Source organism: Danio aesculapii, chromosome 11 (assembly GCF_903798145.1).
Source record: "Danio aesculapii chromosome 11, fDanAes4.1, whole genome shotgun sequence".
Lineage (NCBI taxonomy): Eukaryota > Metazoa > Chordata > Actinopteri > Cypriniformes > Danionidae > Danio > Danio aesculapii.
In genome coordinates this window covers 15,999,418-16,026,192 of record NC_079445.1, presented here as the reverse complement: position 1 = coordinate 16,026,192, position 26,775 = coordinate 15,999,418, and the positions used below count along the sequence as shown (strand labels likewise).

Sequence of the window (26,775 nt, the reverse complement as noted above, 5' to 3'; positions counted from 1 at the left end):
ACACTTGAGCGCAAACGCACCGGGCTCTGCAGTCTGGGACTCGGGCTTCTGACAGGCGTTGATGCCCAGGCCGTTCACCTCCTCTGACCCGAGGCCCTCCATCCAGCACCAGAAGAGCATCGCTGGTCTCGGTCGGGTCCTCTCCCTCCGCATCCCCCCGCGAGCCTAGCACGCTTTGACAGGACAGTGCTGCAGCTCTCCATCCTTGAGCAGAAATTCAGGTACCGGAGCAACTCCCAGCTCGCCGAATTTCCTCGCGAGCTCCAGAACGGGACCTTCGGGGAGCTGGAGCTGCAGCTGCGCTGTCATCGAGCTCGTTTTGTGCTCCACAACCGGCGGCCAGTCCTGTTGGTCTGTGATCAAGCGATGCCGGTGGCAGAGCTCGCCTCCATCCGTATCCGTAGCAACCGCTGGCAGTTTGAGCTGTGGATGCAGCGTCCATGTAGGCGGATGCTGAGCGTCCACAGCGCCGGACTCGGAAGCGAGTACCGCTTGTTCCTCAAAAGCCCTTCGCTGATCCTCCGACTTGTTCTCGGCAAATCCTTCAGAGTCTCTCGATATGTTTCTGAATACCAACAGCTGAGGCCCCATTCCACCTCGGTGGGCGAGATCGTACCCGTGGGCCTCGGCTGAATGGAGAGGAGGCGGCGGCACAGACAGCGCAGGTCTGGTCGCCATCACTCCCGCGTCAGGTGCCTCCGTTCCGCTGGCCTGCGGAGCTTTGTTCACGGCCGAGATGTGGCCGTGATTCTGCGTGCATTCAAAGTTCCCCTTGATAGCCACTGTCAGTCCAGTGCCCGACGACAGATTCCCATTCTCCTCGTCCAAGCGGTCATCTTCGGCCGCGGAGACCAGGCGCATCAAGACAAAATCGGGAGACATATCTTGCGCGTTGTTCATTATTATTCCTCAATATACTGAAGGAATGAGCGATATCGGCGTTTCACATTGCTCCAGTCATGAGATCTCGGTTGTGTGATGATGATGATGATGGTAATCCTCTTGGTGTTAGTTAGCCCCCTCACACAGCGCCAGACAATTAGTGCATATAAACTCTATTTCAACATTGCGCACGTCCTCGTCTCATTTCGCGTCCGGCCTTAAAAATCTCCACGGGTCTTTGTAGGGTCATACATAACGCTTCGTTTCACGCAATCCTAACGGCGTCTGTGGTCACATTACTGTCGAGGCCCCACCCGCCCGCTCACTTCCGCAAATTCGATGCGTTTCGTGTTTGGTCTTATCGGTGCCATTGCTGTCCACTTGGCTGCAGGCTATGTGCTGTCCCCCTTAGTGACGTGCACCGTGCTGTAATGTTGCTTTCATGTCATTTAGCGCGCTGTTGTCTGGAAGATGGCCTGGCCAACTGATGTTTTATGATGCATCAATTGCAATTGCATCGCCTTTCAGACGAACGAAACTATTCTTGCATTACGAGTGAAAGACGATTTGCTTGCACGATTTCATTATTTTTCTGACGACTCTCATTTTGACACGCAAAAATTAAAGCATCATGCCAAACGCAATGTTTATAATACACCCCAAAATATGCGTAAAATATGTAATTTATTATATTTAGTATAACTTAATGATTTATTATCATTAAACATTATGCGGGCTGTTTTAGACAATAATGATATCAATGCAAATAGAAAAGTTTTTAGCATTTAAACGAAAGATTAGTTTTTAAAAACATTTTAATTCATTTATATGTCAATCTGTAATAAATCAGCAGCAATAATTATTTTACCACTTTGCTAAAACACGTTATATAATATGGAAATATAAATATTTTAAAATAACCGCACATGATGTAAATGCTCAAAGATGCCTATATAGAGAGAATACATTTATTGTTTACATTCACCCATTGTTCTGTGGTCAAGACTTTTCATTTGCTATGTATTTGTAAAATGCAATTTCATTGATGGACCGAACGGTGTCGCTATACACAAACATTTACACATGTTCACAGAGCCCTTTAAAACCTGCCATCTCATAACACAAAGAGTTTATGAATTTTATTACAGTCATGGGTTACGCAAATATCCAGCAGAAAATGTGTCTTCACAGTATGTTATCTGAGAGTTATCACATGCATTGAATAAATCATCTCTAATTAAACGCACACAAAGCTGTTAGACATTGCTGAGCATTCTCACATATACACACATATTCATCCATGAAAACCATTTACGCTGTATGGGCTTTGAGAACTGTCCATGTCTGTGTGTGATGCACTATATGTACAGGGGCACACAAACAGCCACAGCCTCTGCAGTCCTGAATGGGGGTGGGGCCCCACAGGAATGAGTGTTGAATCTCAGAGCCCTGTTGCCATGGCACCAAAACAAGGATTCGCCTGCATTACCCAGTATGACTGGATTTGTCTGAATCATCTCTCTCTCTCTCTCGCACACGCATATCTTTGACAGACGTTCATTCATGTAGTACACATGTGCAACATGTTTTTTTCTTTTCTTTATTTGTCTGATTCCATTAAATGTATGCTATCAGAGTTCTATCAGAGATTAACATTGCACTTCATTTGCCAAGCAGATGCAGACTTGCATGCATGTTCACAGATGCACAAAGTAGCGCAAACATACAGTCCATAAAAGACCACTCATGACTGACCCAGTCGGTGAGTGTTGGGTTAATCCACAAAGCGGTGAGATTCTGATGCATACCCCAACAGAGAGGATTACCCTCCCATCCTCTCATCCATCAGCCCATCCTCATGCACATGCACTCATCATAACAATCCAACATTAACAGATGTGCCTCTCTCAGCACTCACCACTACCGGGAGATTGGGAGAGGGAGCGAGAGAGATGGGAGAGAGGGAGAGATTTAGACTGCAGAGTATGTGAAGAGGTGAGCGGAGTGAGAACCAGGGGTATTCCACATGTTGTCAGTTTCTAGTTGATCTCTGTTTCTCTCGTCAGTTTCTTGCCAACTAATTGACTCCACACAGGCTGGAGATCCGAGTCTTCATGGTCCCGGACAGTATCACATCCAGGGTGGACACGACCAGCTTATTTCAGGACGCATAGAACTCTGAGTGCTGCCTACCCTCTTGAGCTTCACCTTCAGCTATGAAAACGAGTGTCCGTGTATGAGTGCACACTTATTTTGCGAGTGAGGCATCTTTGGGAGAGCAAGGAAAAGAAAAATGGAGGCCTGCATTTTGAAAGCATCTTTCAGGACGTGACAAAGTGCCAAGCTGATCCTTTTCGTCGCAAAAAGCTTTGGAGAAGCACTTACTAAAAGTATGGGCCCATCTGCTAGTGTGCTACCTCTACTTCTGCTACTGCCTAGACTACTTTCTGCTCAGCTCAGCACTGTGTCTGAACTCAAGGACTCTTCCAGCTCGGAGTTCACCCCAACACCTTTTCTGACTGACCCAAATATCACAGCAGGAAGAAGCTTGTCCCCTAGCCCCCAAGCCACCAGTCTACCTCCTGTAACAGTGGAGGACCGATCCGCTGCAGAAAGCTACTTCTACAATGGCGATTCGTCCTCCTTGGCTGCCTCTACCTGCACACGAACTTTCCAGCTGCCCGTTCGGCGAGGACCTCCACCTCGAGACTTCTCCCTCCTTTTGCACCAAGCCATAGCATCTCTGACCAATGCTGCCAACTTTCTCAACCTAATATTCCAAGCTAGTGAGCTGAGAGAAACCAGTGTACGGGAGGATATAGAGTGGTACCATGCACTAGTCCGGACTATGCTTGAAGGGGATCGTCCAGGCTTGGTCAGACGAGCTTTTCTAACATTTGACGCCGACCCAACAATCCAACAGCCCAGCTGGTGCTCCGTGCTCCAAAGGCACAACCCAAGACATTCTCCTGCAGGACCTGACATCTGCCTGGACCAGCTTCCGTCCTCCTGCTCCTGACCAAAGCTGGTTTGATATATTCAAGTCCAGCTCTCCGCCCCTCCATGCCTTGTCTAAACGGGTTCTTCTAAATGACCTAAGCACCCTAGACACTCCCAAGTGGGCACGTGGGGACAGTTATGTGATTAATAGCAGTGGGGTTCAGTGGGGTGAAGGTCCTTTCCTTGAGTGTGTTGATGGCCGTTTTTTGCCAGGGTGGTTACTTAGCCTTTCAATGCCATTTTATGGGTTAAAGCCAGACCTCAGCCCAGAGTTCAGGTCAGTACACTTTCTTTAACTTCTTATCTGAATGGTTTCTCATTTGTGTACTCAAAATGTCATTCAAAACTGTACGTGTCCTCCTGAAGGGATAGTTCATGTAAGAATGGACATTCTGTCTTAATTTAGTCGGTGGAGTACAAAATAATACATTTCAAAGTGTTTCAATGTTTTTGCCCATACAAGGAGAGTTAATGAGGTCCAAATTGAACCCATTGGACTCCAGTGACTTCCTCTATGTCCGGGGAAAAAAAATTAACAGAAGAAACTAAGTTATTAGGTTTGCGAAGACATGAGAGTGAGTAAATCATTAAATAATGTCCATTTTGGGTGGACTATCCCATTAATTTAATTACTTCTTTCAAGTTTACTATAATTACCGTTACTTTGTTGCTTCTCTTTGTGTTCTGGTGGTAGGGGTGTGATTCGTGTCGACGTCAACATCCAGGGATTTAGCGTGGATCAATGTGCCACTGGAGATTTCTGGTTTGCAAACACACACCAGTGTAACCGGACCAGCATGGAGGTGAGAGGCTACTGACCTCAGACTGACTTACTGTAGGTCTACAAATGGCCATGATGTCAATGTCCAAGGCACATGTCATCAAGTTTCATTAAAATTTTGGTAAATTTAATTTCTAAAGATTAGTTAAAGGGAACTAAAAATGAAGTCAGTTCTCATCATCATGTATTTCCAATCCTCTACTTTCTTTTGTGGAATACTAGTTCATATAAAAACTAGTTCATATAGAAACCATAATGTAGTTAATACAGTTTATTTGTTTAATTTTAGCTAATGCAGCAAATAATATCAATCAACATTCGAGTTTTACTGTTATTTAAGAATAAAAAACATAAACTGGGTATTTAATATGATATTAAAAGATGCTAAACATAATTTTATTGTCATTCAAGAAATGACTAGATGTAATGCTCTTCTTCATATGGTCAGGATGAAAAATTAGCACCATCTGGAAGAAGAAACAGAAAGAATTTTAATCTACAATTAATACAAAAGTACTTTATAGGCCATATGTTCAGAGGATGAATTTCATTAACCAAAGGACAAGCAGTGCTAAAGCACATTTATAGATCAATTTAAAACGCTTGACTAAATGTCAAGAGAACATTGGTGGTGAATTGATTTATTTTTTTCTCTTTGAGCATGCTTGATTCTCTACTGTATTGTAGCCATCAGGTTAGCTTTGAAATTTTGTTATTGACTTTGATCTCTTTATTCTGTAAATTACACCACAGGCTTTTGGATTAAAATTTTAATAAACGGCCACAATTTAGATTATATGTGTTCACCCAAAATTCCTTAATTCTGTCATATCCAAATGACAGACATCCAAAATCTGTGTTCCACTAAAGAAAGTCAAATTACAGTATATTTAGTATTGTTTTGGTGGGAAGTCCACTTTATCAATTTAATTCAGTTCATGTTTGTTTACAGTATATAGCGCTTTTACAATGTAGATTGTGTCAAAGCAGCTTAACATAGACGTTCTAGTACACTGAAACTCTGTCATTCCAGTTTTCAGAGTTTAAGTTCAGTTCAGTGTGGTTTAAATTTCACTGCTGAAAGTCCAAACACTGAAGAGCAAATCCATCGATGCGCAGCCAAGCAATGGCGACTTTTAACTATAATACTACGTTTCATAAGACTGGTGTCTCTCTCTCTATCTCTCACTCTGTACATTATTAAGCTTAATACATCACCTGCTTCACTCCTTAAATTGCTGGCCTGTCATATACATTTTCCATTTCCTGTTCCCACTGTTTTCCATCATCATCCTCCCACTTTCATCCAGACCTTCTATTTAAAGATGTGAGCACTGGGTGCAGGATGATCTGAAGGATTAGACTGATAATCCTGTGATGCTCACATACACAACCCCCCCCCACCAACCCACCCAACTCTGACCCCCAAACAGAGAGCTGAAGCTCAACCCCCCCCTCCATTCCCCCCCTCATCCTGACCTACCAGAACACAAACTCACAGGTGTTGACAGGTTAAACAACGGCAGGATTTGGCACACTTAATGAATTTAATGAGAATTGACTTGATCCGACTATAAATGAAAGGAGCAGAGTATTAATAGAACCCTTTTTGTGGCATGATGATGCATTAATTGTATGAAATATTAATTTGACATGATGTATGATATATTTACATGGGTATTTAAAGAGATAGTTGACTCAAAAATGAAAATTCTGACCTCATTTATTCGCCATGAAGTGGTTCTAAACACAAAATACGGCATTTTGAAGGATATTAGAAACCAGTAGCTAAATGACTGTGCAAGTCAATAACTATTGGTTACCAACACTCTTCGATGTATTATTTTTCTCTATAGTTATTCATGTATTTCAGTAAAATGCAGATACAAAAATGAGTGTTGGTTTAACTGAAGAGTTACGGTAACACTACAGTGTACACATGTTCTATGTAATTCAGTAATAACAACGAATCATGCAAAATTACATGCATCTAATCATAAACAACTTTCTTATTGTAAACCTAAACATATAAGTACATGTAGTTAACTAATTATATGTAGTAATGGTACAGAATAACTGGTACTTTATTAAAATTTTTTTTGTAAAATGTACAGTTAAGGCAGCTGTAGTTGCCAGAACTTTACAGCAAAAAATATGGTAGAAACCATTAAAAAAATTTTCCATATTTTTTTGTGGTAAATTACCGTATTTCATTCATTTACAGTATCACATACCAGAGTTTTGAAGTACGAACATCTACATGTCATACCTTTGTGTTCAAATCAAACAACTTTTCCCACAATCAGAGAGATACTAATGTATAGGAGACACTCAAGGATCTATTTCTACAATCTAAGCTCACAGTCTAAAGTGCGTGGCGCAAAAACATTAAGGTTATGTTCGAATCCACTTTTGCTATTGTAAGCATGGAAAAAAAACAGTCTGCGCCTTAGCGCATGGTCTAGCAGAGGTGTGCTTATTCTCTTAATGAGTTATGGGTGTGTTTTGAGCATAACGTGCATTAAACCAATCAGAGCTCATGTCCCGTTCCATTTAAGAGTCATTTGTGTTGTGCCATGGCGCATGGAAAACTGAAAGCTTTACTGGCGAGAAAACTGTTAAACAGACCATCTGAAGTGCAAGGATAAAGGACGAGTCTCCTCCATTGGGCATCTTTCGCTTTACTTTTACTCTTTACTTTATTCCTATACTTACGTAGAGTAAGGAAACGGTGAAAACTCACTCTACTTAAGACATCTATTAGCCTACATATTTAATTTTGCTTAAGCACAAAGATTTGTTTCAAAACCATTTCTAAATTCAATTCTAATTTCCAGCAAATGAAAAAATGAACAATTATAATAAAGTGTGGTCAAAAAACTGAGTTATATGCAAACACATGTCCTATTCTTATGCCCCATATTGTGATGCATATTCTCCAAAACCCGACAGGTGGACAAATCTTAACTTGTTTTTATTCGAACAAGTATAAATATGCATGTAATACTTAATACTGCTAATAATATACAAATGGGTTGTGCTGGTCTGAAAATAGCAACAAATCGTGCCATACACGCCTTGTGCCTTATTGTGCCAGGTGGATGATAGGACTCTAAACATCATGGTTACACACATAGAATTAAAATGATCCCATAAACATTAGCATAAAACTCTCATGTACATCAATGATGAGAAAGAAACTAAAAAGCAGCATAAAAAGTGAAGTGTCATGTAGCGAATCCTAAAAGTCATTTTACGGTTAACAGTTTACAGATTTTTACTGTAGAATTTTTAGTTTTTTTAACCATTGAAATTGTAATATTTATTACAGTAATTTCTCAACTGCACTTGTTTAAATAAGCTAATAATCAAATATTCCTCAAAAACAATGTCAACATTTATCAGATAAACTTTAATAAATGATAGTTGTACTTTAAAATACTTTTACTATAATAAAAAAACAAAAAAAATACTGCTAATGTTTAGTTAGTTATCCACTGCATTAACAAATGTTAACTGATGGCACCTTATTGCAATGTTTTACATTTTTAGTAGATATAATCTGTTTCATCAACAACTTCGTGAAGTATTTTATATTAATTAGCATTATAATAATATTTAATGTAACTAATGAATTGCTCCTTGCTTGTTGTGAATTCACAAACATTAATGAATCCTATTGTAAGATACAGTGTTACACATAATATAAAGAATATATAGTCATACAAAGTTTAATGTATTTATGCCACACCTTTTATGAATTACAATTGTCTACTGAATATAAAAGAAGATATTTTGAAGAATGTTCAAGAAACCTGTAACAATTCACTTCTGTAGTAGGAAAGAAAATACTATGGTAGTCAGTAGGTACCGCTTTGCAACATTCTTCGAAATATCTTCTTTTGTGTTCAACAGAAGAAAAAACCTCAGACGGGTTTAGGAATGAGTAATTTTTGTTGACAATAATGCAATTTTTTGGCTCAACTGTCCATTTTTGTGTCTCGACCTGATTGAATAATGATAAAACCGAAAACAACATAAAAATGTATGCTGACAGTGATGGATTTCCTTGAATAAAAAGATCAAGCTCTGCCAATAGAGGTATTACCCTTCCATTTAGGATTTAGCTTAGATTAACTCAGAGTGAGTCTGATGTGTGGGTCAGCCGACTCTCAGATAAACCACTGATGAGAGACTGCACATGCAATTAATGGCAGAAAGCAGAGAGCACACCATCACACAAAGCCGCTGGCAGCTCATTCCCCTTTCTAGGAGCAACAAATTTCTTTACTGATGAAGGTAAAGCAGATGAGCAGACAAAAGTGTATGACTTTTCTTTTCTCTTTTTCTCCCAGTGTGAGCCCATTCCACAACAGGGTTTCCGGATGGGTCAGTACTGCTGCCGATGTAAAAAGGGCTACTACAGTCCAATCTCAGACATACAGAACAAAAGTAAGCAATTAATTGCATTAAAGGAGTTGCTGCACATGGCCTGAAAAAAATAATTAATTCTCTCAAGACTTTTAACACTTAAAATGTTTTATTTCATTTTATTTTTTCACATAAAAACACACTGTAAAAAAATGTTGGGTTCCACACAAACGATTAGTGTTGGGACAACATAAAAGTTTACTTGTTAGTTTTTACTAATTTAAGTAGATTAAACATAAAACAATCAAGTTTTCCCAAAAACCCTTAAGAATTGGGTTGTTTTTAACAGTTCTACTATGCATTCCTAATATGTATTTTTATTTATTTTATTTGTATTTTTTCTGTCTTTTTATTGAATCACTCAATCGTCTTTTCAACATTTATTTTTCTTAAAATAAAAACAAAAAAAGCTAAAAAAAAAAAAAAAAAAGCTATTTCATTGTGGGGGACAAACTTAGAAAAATGTAACGTTTTGTTAGACCCTAACTACATAGAGAGAATATATATATATATATATATATATATTATATATATATTATATATATATATATATATATAATATATATATATAATATATATATATATATGTATATATATATGCTATATATATATGCTATATGCAGTTGAAATCAGATTTATTAGCTTCCTTTGAATTTCTTTACTTTTTAAATAATTTCTAAATGATGCTAGAAAATTTTTACAGTATGTCTGTTATATACCGTAATATTTGTGTAATATACGTGTAATATTTTTTTCTTCTGGAGAAAGTCTTATTTGTTTTATTTTGGCTAGAATAAAAGCAGTTTTTAAAAAACATTTTTAAGGTCAAAATTATTAGCTATATTTTTTTGATAGTTTACAGAACAAACCGTCATTATACAATAACTTGCCTAATTACCCTATCCTGCCTAATTAACCTAAATAACCTAGTTAAGCTTTTAAATGTCACTTTAAGCTGTATAGAAGTGTCTTGAAAATTATCTAGTCAAATATTATTTACTGTCATCATGGCAAAGATAAAATAAATCAGTTATTAGAAATGAGTTATTAAAACTATTATGTTTAGAAAAGAGTTGGAAAAATCTCTCCGTTAAACAGAAATTGGGGAAAAAATAAACAAAGGGGCTAATAATTTGGACTTCAACTTTATAATGTATACGTATAATTTGTACTTCTAGGTATTAATTGGGCCCCCCCAAATTTCCAGGGGCTCTAAGCAGCTGCTTACCTCACTTATTAGTTAAATACGCCCATGCTTTTAATAGTATTTAATAATATCTAATATACAATAGTATATATAATAAGAAGGGCAACAAACATGCTTTAACACTTTTTTGTGTGTTTTTTCTGTTTAGTATACAATACAGTACAATAACAGCTTTTTTTCTAATAAAGGCCAATACTTTTCTAGAAATTTCTAATTTACTGGATTAAAAAATAATAAAAGGCTTTTTACAATAAGATTACCTGATAAATATAATTTCATGAGTTTACCAGGTCTAGAAATTACACTTTTAATATTCCCTCGTTTACATGTATATGTGTGTGTTTTCCAAGAATAGAAATTTAGTTTTATAAGTGCAAAAAAAGTTGGTAAAAAGAGTCAATAAAAATATTATATTTATTATATTATATTATATTATATTATATTATATTATATTATATTATATTATATTATATTATATTATATATATTTATTATATATATATATCATCTAATACTGAGAACCATTGGCTTTATATTATATTATATTACATTATATTATATTATATTATATTATATTATATTATATTATATTATATTATATTATTTATATTATATCGCATCGCATCGCATCGCATCGCATCGTATCGTATCGTATCGTATCGTATCGTATCGTATCGTATCGTATCATATCATATCATATCATATCATATCATATCATATATCATCTAATACTGAGAACCATTGGTATTATATTATATTATTATATTATATTATATTATATTATATTATATTATATTATATTATATATATTATATTATATTATATTATATTATTATATTATATTATATATCATCTAATACTGAGAACCATTGGCTTTATATTATATCGTATCGTATCGTATCGTATCGTATCGTATCGTATCGTATCGTATCGTATCGTATCGTCGTATCGTATCGTATCGTATCGTATCGTATATCATATCATATCATATCATATCATATCATATCATATCATATCATATCATATCATATCATATCATACATCATATCATATCATATCATATCATATCATATTATACTATATTATACTATACTATACTATACTAATATTATATTATATTGCGCCAAATAGTATTATATAAAACAACTGAATACAACCAGGCTATAAACAATTTTTGAAACATTTATATACTCTATTTTATTCAGTTTGCTGTGTGATCAATAACAATTTCCTCTCTTTGTGGATGGCAGAAACATTATAATGATTCAGACTAAAAGGTCTTTTTCTTTTTTTAACTAATAATGCATCATTAATTACACCGTATGATTGTTATGGGTTAAAGTAATAAGTGTATTACATTAAAATCCAAAACAGCTAAATAACCACAGAATTAAGTTTTTTTTTAAGAACAACAAATGATGATGTGTGTTGTTACAGGGAACAACCGTGAGAATAACACCCGAGCTTGTTACCCAGAAGTCCCTGTGTGTGTGCCCTGCTGGCCCGGCTGTGCTGAATGTGAGGATGGAGCCCCATGTTGGGTGCAGGAGGACTGGCTCCTGAGGACGGCTGTTCTGGCAGTGCAGGGCCTCTTCATGATCCTCGTGCTAATCAGCATGCTGGTGGCTTATCAGTGCAGAAAAACCAAGGTCAGTTTAAAGAACATAATTGATTAATATGGAGAAAATATGGCATCATTTAAAGGGACTATACTGTGTGTAGAATTCAGAAATTGATGTTATTAGTTACACTGTTGACCGTTAAGTGAACCACAGACAGAAATTTTAAATGAACCACAGACTTTTTAATTTTAGTACTTAACCAGCCAGTGTTCAAAACCATAACCCTAATCACAACATTGAGCTTGGAATAATGTTTTATTATTTGAGTGGCACCTGTTTTCTCAGGAAATATTGCATCAGTACGTGACGTAGCAACTGGAATTAAATGGTGAAAAAGAGGGATCAAGTTCTATCAATTAGATTTTTTGGTTTAAAGAACAATTTCCCCGCATGAAATTAGACATTGTAGAGATATTGAAATATAAATTCAAGGCTAATATGTATTAAATTCATCCCGATGTTAACAGTTTTAGAACAAAGTTTAACAATAATAATTTGATCAGTTTGATGTTATCTAAGTTAATTGTTCGATTTGTATGCCATAGAATGAAACTCTGAGAACAGGCATAGCTGAATAATAAGATTTGAGTACATGGAAATGATATACCATGAGCCTCAAACTCCATTGTTTCCTCGTTCTCATGTAAATCTCGTAAGTGTAAAATCTGATTGAAAACAGACCATTCGGAAGATTAATATTTCATTCACCAAAACATTTCCTTGTGAGATTACAACAATGATATTTTTTCCTCGCATATTTTTAAGTTTATCTAAGCTTTTATTAAACATATTATGTAAAGTGCCTATGGAAAATCATCACACCCTGAGCAAATCTATACCTTTACTCACATTACACCCTGCTTTCAAAAAACCTTCAGGATAAAGTTGTAGAAAGGCACTGTTTATAAGTAAGTAATGTGTGTTTATATAGCACATTTATTGTGTATGGCCATACACCCAAAAAACCGCCAGTGCGCTCACCACACACCAGCTATAGGTGGAGTGGAGAGACAGTGATAGAGCCAATTCAGGGAATGGGGGTCATTGGGAGGCTATGATTGTAAGAGCCGATGGAGGGAATTTGGCCAGGACATCGGGCTTACATCCCTACTCTTTTACGAGAGGTACTATGGCATTTTTAATGACCATGGAGAGTCAGGACCTCGGTTTAATGTATCATCCGAAATATGGTGCCCACTGACAGTTTAGTGTCCCCTTCACTTTTACTGGGGCATTAGGACTCACACAGACCGCAGGTTAAGTGCCCTCTGCTGGCCTCACTAACACCATTTCCAGCAGCAAGGTAGTTTTCCCATGTGGTCTCCCATCCAGGTACTGACCAGGCTCAGCCCTGATAGCTTCAGTGAGTAACCGTTCTTGGGCTGCAGGATGATATGGCTGTGGCCATAAGAAGAGCTACAAAAGCTTATCAAAGACTGGAAAAGTTATTTGAAATGTGATTTGATTTCAGGCTGCATGACAAATAAAGTCATTAATTCAAAGGGATATAATGATTTTTTTTAAAGGCACTGTATGTGAGACACTTTAAAAAAATAAAGAGGCATGGAGAGTAAAGGATCAGTTCTGTAAAACATCTGTTCACAGCTTGTCAGAACACAGAAAATATGGATTATACATTTATTCAGGGCCACCCCAAAGAGGGATAAGGCATGTTTAAATGCATATTTTGCTATTTTAATGTGTATATTAAGTAATTTGCCACCTAGGTTGTAATGAACAACAAACACATGTACACTGCTGAGTATACGTGTTTAATGCACATTTATGCATTGTCATATCACTCAACTCTTACTGTATTTTTACTTGAGTTGAAGAACAGCAATGATCTGTTTATGTGGAGGCTGATAATAATTCCTGTCTGTGTTTTCATATACGTTAAACACACAAACACTCTAAATACATCTCTGCCAGCCCTTTTTGTCGAGTATAATTATACATTAAACTGCAATTCATTTACAACACATAACTCAGGAGCAGTAATGGAGAAGCAGACATAGTTGCCTGTAGTTTACTCGATCCTAACATAAACTTCATCTGGACTTCAGTTGAAATGATTGTCATTTGACAAGGCATCTACTTAGTTTGGTCAAATATTTTTTGACACATGACATATAATATTTTTGGAGTACATCATGCTTTGTGTTTGAGAGAGAGAGAATGCGCAGGGACTGGCATGCGGAGCGTCACAGCAGAGCTCATTAATATTCACAATCTTTCCAAATATGGTCAAACCCTAACTTTTCATTCTAGGGCATAGGTCTAAAACTCAATTCCTGGAGGGCCGCAGCTCTGCACAGTTTTGTGCAACCAATCAAGGTGTTCAAGATTATTTGCATCAGTTGTGTTTGATTAGGGTTGGAGCAAAACTGTGCAGAGCAGCACAGGAATTGAGTTTAAGAATCATGTTCTAGGGGTAATTTCTCTGGTTATAGATGAGCATATATACCATTTATGTTTTTTTTTTCTGTTTTTTTTTAATTTACCTGGAGCAAATCTTCTGTGTAGATATCAGAGAACAATTTAACTTATTGAATGTACTGTATGGCACCTATAATCATGTATGTAGCACAATTCTTATTTCATATTCTTATAAAAAAATCCTATGAGCGTCAAACTGTCAAGATGTAGTTGGTGCTTATAGTGTGGTTAGTGCGTCGACACATGGCACTCCGGTGTTCACGACAACCCGAGTTCATTTCCCGCCTCGAGGTCCTATGCCGATCCTTCCCCTCTCTCTACTCCTCACACTTTCCTGTCTATACTCTCTACTGTCCTATAAATTAAAGGTTAAAACCCTGGGGAAAAATATTTTAAAAAACTGTCAAGATGTAGAATCTCTCAATCCAAAGTACAGTATCCACACTGCATTAGATTAGATTAGATTAATCTGCCCTGAACATCCGCACTGACCCTCAACCTACGTAAAGAATATGCTTCTAAAAAAAAGCGAAATTGCACATTTATAACAGAGATGGCAACGAAAGAGGCACAACTTACGGACTGCAGCTTTTAAGGAACAGTTCACTCAAAAAAGTAAATATACTCAGCATTTACTCACCATCAAGTGGTTTCTTTTTTCTGTTGAATACAAAAGAAGATATTTTATAAAATGTTAGACAGCTGTAACTATTGACTTCCATAGTAGGATAAACAAATAATATAGAAGTCAATAGTTACATGTTTTCAACATTTCTCACATTTCTTTTGTGTTAAACAGAAGAAAGAAACTCAAACAGGTTTGTGACAAGTGAAGGTTAAAAATGCCAATCTTCCATTTTGGGTGAACTATCCCTTTAATGTATTGAAAATTGAATGTGATTCAGTGCTTTGTAAGTTATTTATTTAAAGTTATTTGAAGTGGATATGCCATTCGAGCTGCTGAGATGAAATGAATATTTTTTTATACTTTAATTTTAAGTTTTTTTTAAGTGCAACAGAAAAAACAAACATTGTCTTAGAATATTCACACTTTGCAGGTAAATAATATAAATTGCCATACATGTGGGATCACCTGTTGGAGATACGTTGGAAATGTAGTGTTACAGGGTATGTAGTCATCAAAAAGTCCTATAAGGTAGTGTACTAGTCAGTTTTCATGAGGGATGCTGGATTTAGATTGAACACGTTTCAGGTCTGTATCCGAGAAAGGGTTCCCAGGTAGCAAAGAGTTTTTGTTTAGAATTAGATCTTTTGAGCCTTTCCAAGTGGATAACGAAGGCCATATCCATTAACCAGATTCGGAAGGAAGATAAAATGAATTTAAATGAATATGTAAATATGTGCTTGTGCTTTTCTCTCAATAATAAAATAAAAACATTGCAATGATAACAGAAATGACAGCAGTGAGAAAACAGCAGTAATATACACTGTAAAACATAATTTCATTAAAAATGTTCATAATGTGTGATTCACGGTGTTATTTTATTTACAGTTATGAGTTGCATTATAGGACCTTTTCTCTGTCGACTTTTGATATTGAAAATTCCACTGTACAGTTTAACAAAATGACTTTAATTGGCATTTTAATAGTTTGAAAATATATAATATAATGAATGAAATGACTCTGGTGTGGTAAAATCGAATAAATTTACTCTTTCGAGTAAATCTTTAATATTTACTTCATGTAATAAATTGAGTGGAAAGAGTTAAATATTAATACTCATTTACTCGTTATATTTAAGTATTTTTTAATCGTTGCAAACTTAGTAATATTAAGTAAATTTTAATAATTGATATGTCATAATGGATGTGTAATTCTCAGAATGCTTTGCATGGGACTGAATTAAGAGCAGAATATTTTGAAAATAAAAGCAATCTTAGGTGTTTACATTTAGGAGAAAGACTTGTTAGAGTTTAATCCTCATTAGTTTGAAGATTAAGAAGAGTTTTGAGTAAGTGTTTTAGTTTTGCTGTTACCACCAGAAGAGTAGCACTCATGCTTTGGATTCAACATTAAAGTTTGATGCTTCACTCAAAGAGCCATAGCTATGCTAACACAAATTTTGAGATCAGTAAGGATTTTTAAAGTCAATTTGCTTTTGGGTTCAATTTGCTTAAAGTAAAATAACAAATTTCAATTCAGTGGAAATGTGTGTTTTAATTAAGCAAGTTACGCCAGGTGTACTAATTTGTAACTAATAAGAAAAAAAGAAAAAAAAAAAGCAGTGTTCCTTTTGCTAAAATATGAACTTGACATTACTTGATTAATTTGAATAAACATAGACTCAAAATTAAAGATAATCAATTAACTTTTACTTTGTTCATTTAGGAGTGTTAGATTAAACATTAAGTAAATTTTACATGATATTGACAAGTTAATTGTATCTGATATAAGAATGTAAAATTTACTTGAAATTTGTTAGTGCAAATTGTTACAAGGATTTTTAAAAGTAAATCTTAAGAGTTATTTTTTCAATGTACTGTCAATTTATTATCTGTTGTTTTTTACTGTAATTTACAACAGCAAAACAGACAAGATTTCACTTCAAACTATTAAAATTGTCAATAAAAGTCACTTTTTATAACTTTTCAATATCACAAGCTGTTGGGGGAAAGATCAAGGTCCCATAATGCAATTCAGAAGCATAAATACATTGGGGGAAAAAACATGATTCACAAAATAAGGATATTTTTTTACCTGTATTTGTTTCAACAAGCTCTGCAGATCGCCTGCATTCTTTCAACAGATGTGGTCATTAAAAGTCGAATATTATGATTTGATTATATGGAGCTGTGTAAAAATATAGAAATTAATATTATTAATCTCTTTGCATGACAGATAGATGTTACAGTACAGAATGCTTTTTTTTTCAGCTTTATCCCTAACATAAGCATGAAATGGAAAGCAGTGAAAGAGAGGCTCTCAGGGGCATGCGTAAAGGTTGCATACTTTATTTTTTTTTCTGACAAAAATGTCTCCAGCTGGTGACACAGTGGCTCAGTGGTTAGCACTGTCGCCTCACAGCAAGAAGGTCGCTGGTTTGAGCCTCGGCTGGGTCAGTTGGCATTTCTGTGTGGAGTTTGCATGTTCTGCCCATGTTTGCATGGGTTTCCTCCGGGTGCTCTGGTTTCCCCTACAGTAGGTGAATTGGGTAAGCTAAATTGTCCCTAGTGTATGTGTGTGATTGAGTGTGTATGGGTGTTTCCCAGTGATGGGTTGCAGCTGGAAGGGCATCCGCTGCGTAAAACATATGCTTTATAAGTTGTCGGTTCATTCCGCTGTGGCGACCCCAGATTAATAAAGGGACTAAGCCGAAAAGAAAATGAATGAATGAAAAAGATCGAATGTAAAAAAGCTAATCCGTATGCATTAGTAAACTCTAAAGATACAAATTTGTGTGAAATAATAATCTAAAAAATTGTAAATTTAAACTAATACTTTCTGTAATTTTTTTAAACCTAAAATGCTTAATCTCATAACTGACCTGTTCGTGAACAAACTGTTTTTCCTTTATTGTGTTGCCTTAAAATAGAACATTGAATGCCATATGGTACGTTAATACAATAAAACACACTGGGCCTCTAAGACTAATCTATATTTACTCTCTTTTTTTATATATTCCTTTAAAAAGATCTAGCTTAATCTGTGGTTCTACCAATGAGACTCTTTAATATAAATAAATATATAATCTCTCTATACTGTATATTAATTGTGTACTGCATAAGAATAAGTGGGAATTGTCATATTATTTACATGCTGTAGTGTAAATTGAAAAATATTAATGTAAACAAATATTAATATGCCGCACGGTGGCTATGTGGTTAGCACTATCGCCTCACAGCAAGAAGGTCGCTGGTTTAAGTCCTGGCTCGGCCACTTGGCATTTCTGTGTGGAGTTTCCATGTTCTCCCGTGTTCATGTGTGTTTCCTCTGGGTGCTCTGGTTTTCCCCACAGTCCAAAGACCTGCACTATAGGTTGGATGAACTAAAATGGACGTAGTGTATGACTGTGTAAATGCGGAGAGGGTATGGGTGTTTCCCAGTACTGGGGTTGCAGCTGGAAGGGCATTCACTGCATAAAACATATGCTTAAATAGTTGGCGGTCATTCCTCTGTGGCGACCCTAATAAATAAGGGACTAAGGAAAATGAATATCAATATATTAATTATAACACACTTTAGGTCTCATATTCTTGGCCTCTCCACTTCTCTTCCTCTCCTTCTATCTGTTTTTTTCTGCCTCTCAGCGGATCCGATCATCGGGGCTTTTGCTGCTGGAGATGATCCTGTGTGGCTCTCTGTTGCTTTACTTCCCTGTGAGTGTGATTCAAATCTTCTTTTCAGATTACGTTCACTGCAGCTCAAACCATAATAGCTGAGTGGCACTTTAGAGGCGGAAATGATCAAGAAAATTACACTATGGCTGCTGGCACGCTAAGCAACGCAATAACAAAATGATATCAAATTAAATATGCGAGATAGGATATACAGTTGAAGACAAAATTATAAGCCCTCATGTAAAATGTTTATTATGTTTTGAATTGTTTCCCAAGTGATGTTTAACAGAGCAAGGTGTTTTTTCCACTATTTATTTCTAATTGTAGGTTTTTTTTCTTTTGGAGAAAATCCTAATTTCTTTTAGTTTTATATTTTGTCTTTAACTTAGCTTTTCTGATGTTGCAAACCACACACACAGTACATTATCAACAAAAGTCTTGTCGCGATCTGCCAGTTGTAAGAGCAACAAATATAACTCAATTTCTAGTTGATCATTTGGAAAAGTGGCAGACTGTAGATTTTTCCAATGAATCATCTGTTGAACTGCATCCCAATCATCACAAATACTGCAGATAACTTATTGGAACCCACTTGAACCCAAGATTCTCACAGAAATCAGTCAAGTTTGGTGATGGAAAACTCATGGTTTGGGATTACATTCATTATGGGGGTGTGCAAGAGATCTGCAGCCTGAGGTATCAAGACGTTTGTGCTGCCCATTACATTACAAACGACAGGATGCAAATTCTTCAGCTTCTCATACTTCAGCCTCCACATCAAAGTTTCTGAAAGCAAAGGTCAAGGTGCTCCAGGATTGGCCAGTCCAGTCACCAGAAATGAACATTATTGAGCATGCCTGGGGTAAGATGGAGGAGGCATTAAAGATGAATCCAAAGAATCTTTATGAACTCTGGGAGTCCTGCAAAAATACTTTGCCATTCCAGATGACTTTAATAATAAAGTTATGTGAGTCATTGCAGAGATGTATGGATGCAGTCCTTCAAGCTCATGGGAGTCATACACAATATTAATTCTTTTTCCACTGCAGCATGACTTTATATTCTATACTGTACATTATTTCTGTTAAGTGACAAGACTTTTGTCTAAGCAAAGTCAGACCTTACTGTCCTAATTAAATAATTAAAAATCAAGGCATGATCATATTTTATTTGGTAAAATAAGCATAATCTAGAGGCCTTTGCCTTTCATATAAGCCACGTCTGATACCATGGTGATGATCAACAAGAAGTCAAGTTATTATTTGTTGTCCTTGAAACTTGGATAGGCGACAAGACTTTGGACAGATAGTGTATAACATGATAGTGTCTTATATTACTTATTTAACATATTATATGTGTTATATATGTATATTTATATTCAGCAAAGATGCATTGATCAAAAGCGACAGTTAAGAAATGTATTCGTGATATGATGTTGCTAGTAAAAAAAAAAAGCAGTACTTTATATTCAGAATCCTGAAGAAATAGATGCCAGTAGATTCATAGATTTAAGAAAAATATTAAGCAGCACTAAAAATATTGATGTTAACTAGAAATGTTTCCCAGTTACTGAATTAGTTTATTGGATTGGAATGATTTCTGAAGGATAATGTGAAACTAAATACTGGAGTAAATGCTGAAATTGAAATACATTAGAAAAACTGACTAAATAATTATATTTTATTAAATGTATAATCATGCATTTTGTTTGTAATGAGGAATAATGTACATCTAGGCAGTTGTTCTCATAGAACAAAGCTTGACAGGCTTATCAGCAGCCAAACATAAAGCAGTATACAGCTTTTTACATGGATACTTGCCACAAAACAATATGGTACCAAACTGTCAAGAACTGTAGCATGACAGACAAGCATAGAAATATGCATATGAATATATTCACTGACGGTCAAGAGGATTTGAAGTTCCTGGATAAGCCTGAGATATTAGATACAGCTATTTGTGAATTATATACCATGGAATGGTGTGATCGACTAATCAGAATCAAGTATTCCTGTGAGCAGTGTAATTATATTTAGTAATAATAAAATACTTCATGGGAAAAAAATTAAAGGAACACTTCCCTAGAGAGAAACAGTTGAATTTTATTATTTTGGAATCCATTCTGCCAATCTCCCAGTCTGGCAGGAGCATTTTTAGCTTAGCTTAGCTTAGTTAGCATAAATAATTGAATCAGATCATACCATTAGCATCTTGCTAAAAAATTCGTATATTAATCAAGCATTCTTGCATTATAAGTCGGCCAGACAGAATCTGCAGACATTTTTTTGCTATTCTGTGCAGAATTTAGTTAAAAATCTGCGGGATTATACGGAATGATTTTGGGAGTATCATAAAACCTAAAATATGAAATACAAAATAAGACCTTTTTAACTTTTATTTAATGTTTACAATGCAAATCCAATTTGATCCACTTTTTAAACAAAGCAAGTCTCATATAATATATCTACCATATATCTACTAAAAGACAGACAACATTACTTTACAAACTGCATTGTAAATAAATCAAATTAATATCTTTATTTATTATATATTTGTTAATATCATATTTGTTAATAGTATTACTGAAATCAATTTAAAAACTGAATAAATATAAATATACACCCATTTACACAAGTAAATAAACAGAATCAATGATGGGCTAAAAATCTACGGAAAATCTGCAGAAATCTGCGTAATTCTGCGCATGCAGATTCTGTGTGGGCCTAGTAATAAGCAACTTTTGCTGTCATACCAGCTCGCAGCTGGTGAAATTATATTACGCAAACACCTGAAAATAGTCCACAGATAACTAGATAACCTGCTGCAACCATGGTACGGCAGAAACGTTCCTTGATTATTATGCTGGAATGAGTATAGTTGCTTGCCATATCAGTCTAAAAAATGGCAACTTTTCATTTTCCATTGTCTAAGTAAACAATGTAACTACATAAAAGTCAAGCTTTAAATAAATAATTAAAAACTCTTTGTTGAGTGAGAAGCTAATGGTTCTAATTTGATTCAATTATGTATGCTAAGCTAAGCTAAACGTGCTCCCACCAGACACTGAAAACAGCTAAATTACTTAAAATGGGTTAAACTCAACTGTTTAACTCGAGGGGAGTTGTAAAATTAGTCTATTAAAAGTGAAGTGTTCCTTTAATGACCCAAATTTGAATGCATTTTGACATTAACCCTCATGTCAACAAGGAAAAATAAAATTTGGTTGTAAATATAGTTTATATTCATCTTAATATGCATTGTAAAAGCATTTTACATCTACCATCAATTATTTTGTTTGCAGGTTTTCATTCTGTACTTCAAGCCCAGTACTTTCCGCTGCATTCTCCTCCGCTGGGTTCGTCTGCTCGGCTTCGCCATTGTTTATGGAACTGTGGCACTCAAGATGTACCGTGTGTGTAACACTTCTGGCCTGTCATCTCAGATTCATCAAACTTAACCTTCCTTTCTAACTGTGTCACCTGTGCACCTGTCAGAGTTGTGGAAACTATTCTCAAAACATTTAAAGTTGCACTCACAAGTAACATTTACACCATTTTTATCTGTTAATACAACTGTTTTTGATAATATGTAATCAAATCATATCACTTTTATTGTCACATCATGAGCAGCACGTGTGCTATGATGAGTGAAAAGCTTAGGCGCTGGCTCCAGTGCAAATACAACAACAGTGCAAAATACAGACAGTGCAAAATACAACAACATACTGCCAAAAAAAACAGGACAATGTAAAATTGGCAATGTTGACAGCGATACATACAATGAATAGGTGTACACATAGTTGTAGGCAGTATTGTTTTAAGTATGAATTGGTTAAAGTCCAGTGCATGCTACATCTTGATGGTGTGCAGTGAGGGGGTATGGAAGAGTTTGTGGGAGGTGTGTTAAGTGTTCATCAGCCTGATAGTCTGAGGGAAGAAAATTTCCTTCAGTCGGCTGGTGCGTGACCGGATGCTGCAGAACTGTCTGCCTGAGGGTAGCACAGAGAAATTTCTATGGCTTGGGTGGCTGGAGTCGCCAAAGTGGAATCTAAATTATTAGAAACCTCAACATTTGAATGCTGGTATAGTTACCAAAGCATTCTGTGCTCTAAGATACATGTAATCAGTAATTATTTAGAATTTAAAAAGGATGGCTACTGAGATATCTACATGCACTGTAAAAAGTGAATAGAGACTAAGCCGAAAGAAAATGAATGAATGAAGGAAAGTAAACCTGTTGCCTTAAAAGTGACGAAATGACTTTACTTAAAATGGGTAAACGAAACTGTAAAGTTGACTTAATTTTTTATAATTATGCACATAGTTCATTTACTTTATCACTTCAAGTAATGTCAACTAACATTTTCAAAACATTTCAAAAGCTAAGCATTACTAAATATTTCTGATTGAAATACACTAATTGCTTTAAACAGTGTGTTGGCCCCATGATTTGACCTCCAAGAACAATAAAGAGCAAAAACTGCTGACGCTTTTATTTTAATATAAATAACTTTATTAAGTTTTTTTGTTTTGTTGGTCAAAGAAAAAAGTATAAACAGATACATTTTTGTTCTCATACATTAGAATAAATTTGGTTTAAAAACATATTACTGTGTCACTGTGGTGGTACCTTTTCAATTAGGATTCTTTAAAAGATAAGATTTTAATACTCACCCTCCCACTTTCGTTCATTTTTGTAAAACAAAATATTTTAGATGACATCTGAGAGCTCTTTGACCCTCTATAGGCAGCAATGGTCATGAGAGGTTCAAAGTCCAGAAAAGAAATCAAAAACATTGTCAAAACATTCCATGAGACCTCAATGATTCAGCTATAATCATACAAAGCTTAGAGAGAACTTTTTTTACACACAAAGAAGTATTTGTTCACCGACATCTTTCCCACATCAGGTCAGGGTGTGCTTTTATTAAAGGCTCCAGTATATTTCAAACATAATCAAAGAATGAACTGATCCTGCCAAATTGTTTCGCAGTTTGAAACAGCTCACCAAAGCAAACTTTTGGGAAAGAGCGTTTTGGCTCCTAAATACCCTCAAGCTACCATTGGTCCGTGACGATTATGCAGCCTGTGGGTGTGTTCTGGAACTTCACCCTCTTTGACATGCAATTTTTTTCCTCTGGATTAATTTCTCGTTCCACAGGGGTTGAACAGCATCCAAAACAACACTAGCCAGATGAATACACTGGAGAGTCGAGTAGCATAGCTGGTACAGATATATCTGCACCGTTAAGATCACTTGTAGAGAGATTTTAAAGATTTTATTTATTCATTTTAAGGACGTGGCACATGGTGGTGGCACTTTCTGTGATGTACCAGATGTTTACGAAACTGTTCTTCTCTCTCAGCTGCCATTTTTGTGTATAGGGGTATATCTGAACAGCTCAAATAAAGAAAAAAAACATGTACATTGAAATGCAGGGGCCTTAATGGCAGTATGCCATATTGCCATTTGACTTTACAGTACAACATGCAAGTGTCATATTGTCCGCACACACATCCTGACCTGATACAGGCGCTTTGTATTTTTTCAGTTGAACCAGTTAAACAAATGGAATGTTTTGACAATGGTTTTGGTTTCTTTTGTGGATTTGAACATTTCACGACCCTTACTGAGGGTCAGATATCTCTTAGAATTCATCGAAAATATTTTAATTTGAGTTCCATTGAAGGAGATTGGAACATTGTGAGGGTGAGTATTTAATAACAAAATATTTTCTTTTTTTTGGTACAAACAGACCTTTTGAAAAAGTACTTAAACTGTGACAACTTTTCCACACTGTAAAAAATGCTGGGATCCACACAATCGATTTGTATTGGGACAACATGAAGGAATTAGGTTAACTCATTAGTTTGGTAACACTTTATTTTTGATGGTCCATTTGAGTATTAGTAGACTGTCTGCTTATTATCTGTTGATTCAGACATTCAACAGACATTTACCTGACTATAAGAAACTTTGCAAGTACATGTCAGCTTACATTAACCCTAACCCCAACCTAACAGTCTACTTATAATCTAATGAGAATTAGATGCAATGTAACTTAAATTCAACAAATTTTAAATAATTTAAACATTCGACAAATGTCATTTTTTGAGTGTACATAATGTTGTACAATTAATTATTTATTGACTTTGAAATATTGTAGAGGGCACATTTTACTTTAAGAAACACTTTAAGAAAATGCTGGGTTTCATAATTCATTCATGTTGTACCAACACAAATTGATTAAGTTAACTTAACACTTAACAAATTTATGTGGATTGAACATAAAAAAATTAAGTTGTCCCAATGAAATCTCAAGAATCGTGTTGTTTTCAGCTCATTTTAAATAAGTACTTTGAACAAGCAAAAAATATTTTTGGGGTGAATAATGATTTAGAAATGTGATTAAACTCTAATTAAAGCCGTCAACCACACTCTAAAAATGATGTTTGCTGTTTGTTCTAACTACTTCATTAAAATGAGCTGAAAAAACACAATTCTTGAGGTTTTTTGGGGACAACTTAATTGTTTTATGTTCAATCCACTAAATTTGAAAAAAAAAAAAAAAAACTCGAGGTAACTTAATTCATTAATGTTGTCTCAACACAAACCGATTGTGTGGAACACAGCATTTTTTTTACAGTGCATGCTATCACTTGTTTCAGGGTTCTGAAGGTGTTCCTGTCACGGACTGCCCAGCGAGTGCCGTACATCACCACCACCGGAGTGCTAAGGATGCTGGGAGTGATAGTGCTCACTGTCAGCTGGTTTCTGTGCGCGTGGACAGTGGGTGTCCTACAAAACAGAGACCGAAACGTCCCACTACTCATCATATCCACTACCTCAGAAGGACAAGGCTTTAATGTGTGCGATCTGGACCGATGGGACTACATGATGGCAGTTGGTATGTAATGTCAATTAAAGTTAAGTAATACATTCAGTACAATTATTTGCCGTCCTATGAATTTTTTTTTTTTTTCTTTGTCTAAAATTTCACAAATTATGTGTAACCGAGCAAGAAATTTTCACAGTATTTCCTATAATATTTTTTCTTCTGAAGAAAGTCTTATTTGTTTGATTTCGGCTTTAAAAAAACATTCTAAGTCAATATTATTAGCCTCCTTAAGCAATATATTTTTTGATAGTCTACAGAACAAACCATCGTTGGACAATAACTTGCCTAATTACCCTAGCTTGCCTAATTAAATTGGACTTAAAGCTGAATACTAGTATCATGAAAAATCTCTAGTAAAATATTATTTACTGTCATCATGACAAAGATGAAAGAGTTCAGTTATTGGAAATGAGTTATTAAAACGATTATGTTTAGGAATGTTAACAGAAATTGGGGAAAAATATACAGGGGGCTTAATAATTCTGACTTCAACTGTATATTTTGCTTTTATTCTGTAAACTGCTGATGGCATTTCTTATTTCAGACTTTTTTCTTGTCTATAAAATAGAGATAATAAAGCACAAATTCGTCATTGTGGAACATATTCAATATATCACAAAAGACTGGTGCCAGTGTAGTTGCTTTTCTTGGGTGTCTGGCAAAGAGATTAATTGAAATTGGGGCACATTAGTAGATCAGACAAATGAAAGGATGAATGGTGCTGGATAATTTAATGTTCTTTGAAGCATTTAGTTGATGATCTGAACACAGTTAACCGCTGTCATTGGATATGATTCTGCTTTATAACCACTACCTACCATACTAATAATGCAGCACAACAAATAACAATAATGTTACCGCTTCATTGTCATAAGTAGATGAAACACTGACCTGAAACAACACAGTAAGAGATAAAATAGATTTACACAATCATTCTGGCACTTTCAGAATGACTTTGGATGTCCAAAGACAGTTTCTACAACAAACCTTGCATTATTTATTCTGCCACCATGTCTTTTAATATTTAACATTGTCAGCTTATATATATGAGCAATATTACATGTGAAACTATGCGAAAAGGCTGTATATCAGGACTGGTGGTAGGCATGTGTTGGCGGCCGAGTGTCTTAGTGTCCCACTAGTGACGATATACAGCCATATCGCACTACTACGAGTGTGATTGCATTTATACAACAGTTTGACAGTGTAATCGTGTA

General features: G+C 35.6%; 2 protein-coding genes across 2 annotated transcripts in view; one reads left to right on the top strand and one right to left on the bottom strand.

Annotated features, from left to right (window-relative positions):
• Positions 1 to 1,239, bottom strand: part of socs7 (suppressor of cytokine signaling 7) — a 42,405-nt gene extending 41,166 nt beyond the window's left edge. Inside the window, 3 exon segments of the mRNA XM_056468835.1 lie at positions 5 to 102; positions 104 to 183; positions 186 to 1,239. Coding sequence (XP_056324810.1) covers positions 5 to 102; positions 104 to 183; positions 186 to 900 — 893 coding nt within the window. The 5' untranslated portion in view covers positions 901 to 1,239.
• A 2,022-nt stretch (positions 1,240 to 3,261) lies between these two features.
• Positions 3,262 to 26,775, top strand: part of gpr179 (G protein-coupled receptor 179) — a 34,525-nt gene continuing 11,011 nt past the window's right edge. The window contains 8 exon segments of the mRNA XM_056467884.1: positions 3,262 to 3,813; positions 3,815 to 4,159; positions 4,577 to 4,685; positions 9,019 to 9,115; positions 11,738 to 11,949; positions 18,631 to 18,699; positions 21,962 to 22,074; positions 25,329 to 25,567. Coding sequence (XP_056323859.1) covers positions 3,275 to 3,813; positions 3,815 to 4,159; positions 4,577 to 4,685; positions 9,019 to 9,115; positions 11,738 to 11,949; positions 18,631 to 18,699; positions 21,962 to 22,074; positions 25,329 to 25,567 — 1,723 coding nt within the window. The 5' untranslated portion in view covers positions 3,262 to 3,274.